Genomic DNA, 9,129 nt, shown 5'->3' on the forward strand with positions numbered 1-9,129 from the left:
TTTGATATGGAGTTTTGCTCTTGTTGCCCAGGCTGGAGTACAATGGCGCTCCATCTTGGCTCACTGCAACCTCTGCCTCCTGGGTTCAAGTGATTCTCCTGCCTCAGCCTCCCAAGTAGCTGGGATTACAAGCATGTGCCACTATGCCTAGCTAATTTTGTATTTTTAGTAAAGATGGGGTTTCTCCGTGTTGTTCAGGCTGGTCTCAAACTCCCGACCTCAGGTGATCCACCCGCCTCGGCGTCCCAAAGTGCTGGGATTACAGGCATGAGCCACTGCGCCCGGCCCTGTTCATTTGTTCACTTGTAATTACTCATGGTGTCCAACAACTGCTTCAACTGAATTTAAAGGAGTGCCTGACTCTTCAGCTAAATTACTGGGATCAGCTGGAGGTTTTGCACCATTATGGTCACAAGACATACTCATAGTTGCTCAGATGGGTGGGGGGGGGGTGAGGGGATGAGGGCAGCTGTGGCTGTCTCCCTCCTGTCCCATCCACTTTGGTATTCCACTTACAGCTGAATAAAAGAGGCTCCAGACATACCTTATCAATATTAATTACCTACAGTGGGTCAAGAGATGAAGTTATCTGGTAATTACCTCTTTGCTGATAAACAACTTAAGGCAGATCCACTTCATTTTAAAGCAGAACTTCTCATAAAGTCATTAAGTGTGATCCTGGTAACCTTGGTGGTATACGGTCATGGAATGACCAGGCACATGACATTATTTACAGTAAGTCTTTCCTATTCTTATTACTTGACATAAGTTCCCAGTTCTTAAGTTCAAGCATAAGATTTTTGGAGAAAACAGAACTAAGTTCACTCAATTAAAAAATGGGCTGGGCATGGTGGCTCATGTCTGTAATAACCCCAGCACTTTGGGAGGCCGAGGTGAGTGGATCATCTGAGGTAAGGAGTTCGAGACCAGCCTGACCAACATAGTGAAACCCTGCCTCTGCTAAAAATACGAAATTGGCTAGGTGTGGTGGCATATGCCTGTAACCCCAGCTACTTGGGAGGCTGAGGCAGGCGAATCACTTGAACCAAGGAGGCAGAGGTTGCAGTGAACTGAGATCACACCATTGCATTCCATCTAAAATAATAATAATAATAATACAAATTTAAAAATGGGCAAGAACTGGGTGTGGTAGCATCTGTAGTCCCGGCATGCAACTTGGGAGGCTGATGCAGGAGAATCGTTTGAGCCCAGGAGTTTGAGACCAGCTAGGGCAACATAACAATGCCCCATCTCAAAAAAACGGGCAAAAGAATGTGAATAGATACTTCACTAAAGAAGATATCCAAATGACCAATAAGTATATGACAAAGAGCCCTAATAATTACTCAATGAGAAAATGCTAATTAAATCTGCAGTAAAATGCCACATCACACACGTTAGCGAGGGTGTGAAGCAAATGGAACGCTGAAACATCGCTAGGGGAGTGTCAAATGATTTCATCACTTTGGAAACCTTACAGTATGCACTGAAGTTAAAGACATCTCCCCAATGATCCAGCAATTCCACTGCTAGGTATACATCCAGGAGAAATGAGTGCATACATTCACCAAAAGACATAAATGTTTGTAGCAGTTTTATTCACAATAGCCTCAAATTGGAAATAACCAAATGTCCAACAAATGTAAAACAAATAAACAGAAGGCAGTATTATAGTAATATTATGGAATATTACACACTAATAAGAAAGAAACAGCAACAAAGATAAACCTCAAAGACATTATGTTGAATGAGGAGTCAGACATGGAAGAGTTTATACTATGTGATTCCATTTATATGAAACTCAAGAATAGGTAAAACTGGCCGGGCATGGTGGCTTACACCTGTAATCCCAGCACTTTGGGAGGCCAAGGCAGGTGGATTACCTGAGGTCGGGAGTTTGAGACAAGTCTGGCCAACATGGCGAAATCCCGTCTCTACTAAAAATACAAAAAATTAGCCAGGCATAGTAGCAGGCAGGCACCTGTAGTCCCAGCCACTCTGGAGGCTGAGGCATGTGAATCACTTGAACCTGGGAAGCAGAGGTTGCTTGCAGTGAGCAGAGATTATACCACTGCACTTCAGCCTGGGTGACAGAGCAAGACTCCATCTCAAAAAAAAAAAAAAAAGGTAAAATGAATCAATTATCAAATAAATCAGTATAATGGTTATTTTTTAAAAATTAATTAATTAATTTAAGAAAGGACTTCACTCTGTCACCCAGGCTGGAGTGCAGTGGCATGATCATGGCTCATTGCAGCCTAGACTTCCTGGGCTCCAGTGATCCTCTCACCTCAGCCTCCTGAGTAGCTGGGACAACAGGCACATGCCACCATGCCTGGCTAATTTTTGTATTTCTGTTAGAGACAGGGTTTCGCTATGTTTCCCAGGCTGGTCTCAAACTCCTGATCTCAAGCCATCCACCTGCCTCAGCTGCCTAAAGTGCTAGGATTACAGGTGTGAGCCACTGCGCCTAAACCAGGATGGTGGGTATCAAGCAGGGAAGGAGACACTGACTGGCAAGGGCATTGGGGAACTTTCTGGGGCACTGGGAGTGTTCTATATCTTTACCTGGATCTTGGTTACATGGTTCTATACATGATGTAAAAATTCATTGAGATGTACACTGAAGAGGTGTGCACTTTACTCCACATAAATTCTTCCTCAATGAGAACACATATATAATTAGAAAGTAAAAATAAAGGCCAGGTGCAGTGGCTCACGCCTGTAGTCCCAGCATTTTGGGAGACTGAGGTGAGCAGATCGTTTGAGTCGAGGAGTCTGAAACCAGCCTGGACAACATGGCAAAACCCCATTGCTACAAAAAAATGTAAAAAATTGCCGGGCGCGGTGGCTCACACCTGTACTCCCAGGCCGAGGCGGGTGGATCACAAGGTCAGGAGATTGGGACCATCCTGGCTAACACGGTGAAACCCCATCTCTACTAAAAATACAAAAATTTAGCCAGGTGTGGTGGCAGGTGCCTGTAGTCCCAGCTGCTGGGGAGGCTGAGGCAGAAGAATGGCATGAACCCGGGAGGCAGAGCTTGCAGTGAGCCGAGATTACACCACTGCACTCCAGCCTGGGTGACAGAGCGAGACTTTGTCTCAAAAACAAACAAACAAACAAACAAACAAACAAAAAAAGTAAAAAATTAGGGCATGATGGCAGGGCACCTGCAGTTCAAGCTACTCAGGAAACTGAGATGGGAGAATCGCTTGAGCCAGGAGGCAGAAGTTGCAGTGAGCCAAGATTGAGCCACTGCACTCCAGCCTGGGCGACAGAGCAGGACCCTGTCTCAAAAAAATAATTAAAAATAAAGTAAAAATAAAAATATAACCTCAGTTAACCAATACCAACCGGAGATCATCTGGCTCCATGCCCTTTTCCAGCCTACATCCTAATCTACTCTATTGGCATCAGGTGTTTTCACGGTCCAGCCTGCTGGCAGCCTGGTGGCTAGCTTCTGGGTACCACATACTACATGCTTGATCATCCCACTTTACAGATGAGAAAACATGCTCCGAGAGGTGAGGTAACATACCCAAGGACATATAACTGGTCTTAACACAGGCCACTGACTCCAGAGTGTAATTTCTTAACCCCTACCCTATGCCTTGCCCCACAAGGAATCCATAAATGTTTGTTGAATGAATGAATGATCAATGTAGTAAGAGCCATATCCTTACCTCTTTGGCTTCATTTTGTGCTTTCATATTTTCAGCAATATACTTGACACTTTGGATGGCTTCTTTGATTTCTGGTGACAAAGCAGAGAGGGACAGCACAGCATCAACAGATTCAGAACTAGAGCTTCTTGTGAGGTTAGCACTGAAATTGGAGATTTTTATCCTGCGGTGGTGGCAGTAACCACACATCCTGTCCTGGCAGGAGTAGCCCTCCTTGCAGCCTTTGGACTCTGCACGGCTGAAGCAATTCAGATTTGAGAGCTCGGCACCATAGAGGGGCCTCGGCTTCTGAGCGTTGCCCTCGTTGCTTGTTGGCCTGGTCATGAACATGACCCTGGGGAGCAGGTTCAAGAATACGGTCTTCACCCATGAGGGCATTGTGTGCGTCGTCGGGGTTCTGTAGTGCACGTTGAGCACGAAGACAGTGATGACGATGGACAGGGTTACGAAAATCATGGTGAACAGGAGGTATTCTCCGATCAGGGGGATGACTAGTGAGGTGGAAGGGATGGTCTCGGTGATCACCAGGAGAAACACTGTCAGGGAGAGGAGGACAGAAATGCACAGGGTCACCTTCTCGCCGCAGTCGGAGGGCAGGTAGAAGACGAGCACAGTGAGGAAGGAAATGAGCAGGCAGGGGATGATGAGGTTGATGGTGTAGAACAAGGGCAGGCGCCGGATATACAGCGAGTAGGTGATGTCGGGGTAGATCTCCTCGCAGCAGTTGTACTTGATGTCATGTTTGTAGCCCGGGGCTTTGATGATGGCCCACTCGCCGCTCTCCCAGTAGTCCTTGAGGTTCATGGAGGAGCCGATCAGGACCAGATCGATTTTCGCCTTGTCGTAGGACCAGGAACCGAACTTCATGGTGCAGTTTTGGTAATCAAACGGGAAGTAGGTAACGTCAATTTTGCAGGAGCTCTTAAAGATGGCAGGAGGTATCCAAGTCACCTCCCCAGTGTACTTGAGTAAGGCTTTGGTCTTGTCATCCACCTGGAAATCCCCAACAGCACTGCAAAGACAGATGGGGGGCATAGTAACACATGGTCATTAACACTTGGTCATATAGTGGTCATCTCGACCAGCTTCTCACAGTAATGATTTGGAAGGCAGTGGAAGATGAGAGCTGAAAGTGCCATAAAGTCACCCGATTCCCAGCCCCATTTACCAATGGGGATACTGAGGCCCAAGATCCCTCCCCAACAACAATCTGAGATGTTGAACACCCCCCAGGGCATGCCACCAGTTCATCCCACAACACAGGTCCCAAACTGATAGACTCTCAAATGCCTGGATTGTTCCCCCTTTAATTAAAGAAATGGGAGGAAGGTCATCCTCCTGGAGCCAGGTGCTGAAGCAGCCTTTGGGATTATTTGCCACCCAGGGTCCCTGAGGCTTGGCCCTCTCATTCAGTCTGCACCGGGAGCCTAATGTGTGTGTGAAACCTGACTGTGGAGCTGGAAGGAGCCGCACAGACCACACAGGGGAGTCCACCCCCATTAAACGGAACCTCATCAGATGGGTTTATTTCCAAACCCTATCTCTGGATCCTGATTCGACCATTCCCTGTACCCTCCCCACCCCCATTCTTCCCAGTACTGTTTTATAATAATCATGTTTTCACTTCCTTGTCTTTTGAATTCAGCATAACAGATTTCTTCACTTTTTGTGTCCCTATCTGTCCCCATTTTCTCCCCATGTTTCTTCTCCCTTCCTTTTCACTATGTACATCCTGACTTTATTTTCACACAGAAATATGTTTTTCTTTTTTTTTTTTTGAGCAGGCTAGCATGCAGTAGCTCACTATAATCTCTGTCTCCCAGGGTTCAAGTGAGTCTCCTGCCTCAGCCTCCTGAGTAGCTAGAATTACAGGCATGTGCCACTTTTTGTATTTTTAGTAGGGATGGAGTTTTGCCATGTTGGCTGGGCTGGTCTCAAACTCCTGACCTCAAGTGATCCACCCACCTTGGCCTCCCAAAGTGCTGAGAATACAGGCTTGAGCCACTGCCTGGCCTTAGAAATGTACATTTTTCTAGGAATAGTCTTGTTGGTTTGTTCGACAGAAAATCAGCTGATGATCCCTGTTGAGTCTTGCATTGGGCATTCCATCCATGATGGCCAGATGGTCCATCTGAGAGCAAGGGCGGTTGCTTCCACAATGGCCTTGCCCAGGAAGGTTCTTAAAAATTCCTCAGATCAGCCCTGTTAAGTTTCTTAGCCTTGTGAAGGCATTTACATCCTTCAAAGGGAGCAACTGCCACACTCCTTTGCCTTGTAAACAAAGAGCTGAAAAACCTAAACATTTAGGGATATCTTTGTGCTGCTGTAATTGGATGAGAACCTGTGAAAACAGAAGGGGAATGTTCTGGTGCCTGTCCTTCTTCCTTGTTAGTTTCTCCTGGGTCTCGGCTGAGGAGGATAATCATTACCCATGAAGGTTAAATGCCAAAGCCACTGCCTGTCTTTCCTCTGGTTGGCTGGTTTGCCCCCAAAGGTGCCCTGCTGAGTTTATACATCCTTTGCCCCCACTTCACTCCCACCATGCCCTTAATTCCCTACAAGAGTATTACTGCTTCTGACTGCAGAAAAAAGGGAGAGGTAGGAGGGTGGGGGTGGAGGTGAATATCCACACAGTCTCCAAGTGGACTCAGCCCATGTTCAGCACTGAGGGGCCCTGGAGAGGGCTGGGCTAAGCAGAAGGTTGAAAAGACCCTTGGGAAGGAGAGGCCTCCTGAACCAATTCCTCACAGAATCCTGGATCAACAAAATGTCAAAGCAGCAAGGGAGCGACAGAGCCCAAGGTCTGGACCAGGGGTTGGCAAGCTGCAGTCCTATTTCTGTAAATAAAATCTGGGGGGACTAGTGCCACTGCCTTTCGTGGTCTATTATCTGTGGCTACTTTTGAGTTCCAAGGGCAGAGATGAATAGCTGTGATCGTGACTATACGTACGACCCACAACGCCTAAAATATTTATTCTCTGGCCCTTTAGAGAAAACATTCGCTAGCCCCTGCTCTAGTCCAAAGGCTTCATTTTGCTGACGAGAAAACTGAGGGTCAAAGGACAGGAATGATTTGCTGGAGACCCCAGTGAGTTTATGGCAGAGGTGAGCTGAGCTGGGCTGATGGCTCATATCTGGGGATCCTGGTCACTGCTGCTGCTGCCCACGGCACCCCTGGGGTGTGTCTGCCCAGATCAGAAGGACTGTGTGCTGCGTGGGGCAGTGTAAACAGTTATATCTCTGCTAGGAGGAGACAGAACATGCAGACCCAGCTGGAGACTGGGGTCTGGCACAGCACCAGGCTCATAAAGGGCACTCAGTAAATATTTGTTCACCTAACGAATGACCAAAAAGTAAATGAAAGCTGGGCGCGGTGGCTCACGCCTGTGATCCTAATACTTTGGGAGGCCGAGGTGGGCGGATCACCTGAGGTCAGGAGTTTTGAGACCAGCCTGGTCAACATGATGAAACCCCGTCTCTACTGAAAATATGAAAACTAGCTGGGTGTGGTGGTGCACACCTGTAATCCCAGCTACTCGAGAGGCTGAGGTAGGATAATTGCTTGAACCCAGAAGGTGGAAGTTGCAGTGAGCTGAGATGGCACCACTGCACTCCAGCCTGGATGACAGAGTGAGATTCTGTCTCAATCAATCAATCAATTAAACAATCAATAAACATCACACCCAGAGATGGCTGGCAGCAAGGGACAGCAGAGGTGGGGAGGGGTACTGCCAAACCATGTGAGGCAATTAAGAAAGAAAAGGTAGTATGGGTGCAAATGATCAGCCAAGGTAGCACTATCATACAGATATTTTAGAACAGAAGTGGGGTGGGGTGGTGAGGGCTATGAGAACGATCATGATGGCATGGGTTTTTAAAATCTCTCTAAATTTCTTCAGAAAAATAGGGCAACTAGGATGACAGAAAAATAACAAACCTTCTGATCACATCGTCAACAAAGTTAGGTTACGCAGCACCTCAGGATATGAGAGTGTGGGGGTCAGACCACCACCACCAGCAGGACCTGTGGGACCCCCATGCGATTAGCTGCTGGGTAGAGGCAGCCGGGGGAAAAGAAAGATGGGTTCTCATGTCCTAAGATCCTAAAAGTGCCAGACACAGAAATCTCCAAGAAGTGGCTGCCCCTCAAAAGACGAGGACCCCACTCTGCACTGAATCCTCGGTAAGAGGAACAATGGAGCAGAGAGGGCTCCACAGGTTCTGATTTGTGGGCAAGAACAACAAAAAATACCCCACGGGAACCCACTTAGGGTCTGCAGAGGTCAGTCGGCTGGCGTGGGCTCTTGAGGATGTCAGAAATGCCTCCCAAAACCTCCCTGTCAGAAGGACAGAGAACCACTCAGAGAAAAAGCAGCTTATGGTAGGATCCAAACTCAGTGGGGTAAAAAGTGGGGTTGAGAAGAGAAAGAAGGTTCAGAAACTGAAGTCAGCATCCAGAGACAGCAGCTCATGGAGGTGCCGTGACTGTGGCATGTGGTGTGGTGTCATGGCATGTCATGGCTGTGGTGTCACGACTGTGGAGACTTGGAGGTGTTCATGCAGAGAGACAAGTGTTACCTCAAGGACACTACCTGTCTTCTCCTATTCCCTCCAGCAACTTGCCCTAGAAGTACAGCAAGGCCATCTATTTAAACAAGAGCAACAGAGCCTTATGAAAACATACTGTAAGAAAAACACAAACTGGGTGCAGCAGCTCATGCCTATAATCCCAGCACTTTGGGAGGCTGAGGCACGCGGATCACCTGAGGTCAGCAGTTCGAGATCAGCCTGGCCAACATGGTGAAACCCCGTCTCTACCGAAAATACAAAAAAAAAATTTTAGCTGGGCGTGGTGGCAGGCGCCTGTAGTCCCAGCTACTCGGGAGGCTGAGGCAGAAGAATTGCTTGAATCCAGGAGGCAGAAGTTGCAGTGAGCCAAGATCATGCCATTACACTCTGGCCTAGGTGACAAGAGCAAAAAAACTATGTCTCAAAAAAAAAAAAAAGAAAAGAAAAATACAAAAAAAAAGTAACTGAATTAACACACACACAGATTAACAGCAACTACAAAAACAGAGTCACCAAGCAGATGAAGCTGATGATAATCTGATATTACAAATTAAGTGAAAAGAAACTAAGAAATTTTTAGAAACTGTGAAACAACAACAGACATCAGAAAAGACAAGGGATAATTTGGTTAAACAGAATGTATAAAGAATTAGTAGAATTTAGGAAAGAATTAGGAAAAAGAAAAAAATCATTCTAGAAATAAAACCAGAAGAGGCCAGGTGCAGTGGCTCATGCCTGTAATCCCAGCACTTTGGGAGACTGAGGCGGGTGGATCACGAGGTCAAGAGATTGAGATCAACCTGGCTAACATGGTGAAACCCCATCTCTATTAAAATATGAAAACATTAGCCAGGCGTGGTGGTGGGTGCCTGTA

The 9,129-nt window shown here is 46.9% G+C and overlaps 1 protein-coding gene across 2 annotated transcripts in view; it reads right to left on the reverse strand.

Annotated features, from left to right (window-relative positions):
• CHRNA3 (cholinergic receptor nicotinic alpha 3 subunit) overlaps positions 1–9,129 on the reverse strand; it is a 29,658-nt gene that overhangs the window by 9,807 nt on the left and 10,722 nt on the right. For both annotated transcript variants that reach the window (XM_017885773.1, XM_017885772.1), the window contains exon 5: positions 3,687–4,698. In XM_017885773.1, the coding sequence (XP_017741262.1) occupies positions 3,687–4,698 (1,012 nt within the window). The remainder of the gene's footprint in view (positions 1–3,686; positions 4,699–9,129) is intronic.

This window comes from Rhinopithecus bieti, unplaced genomic scaffold (assembly GCF_001698545.2).
Source record: "Rhinopithecus bieti isolate Rb0 unplaced genomic scaffold, ASM169854v2 scaffold_15570, whole genome shotgun sequence".
Lineage (NCBI taxonomy): Eukaryota > Metazoa > Chordata > Mammalia > Primates > Cercopithecidae > Rhinopithecus > Rhinopithecus bieti.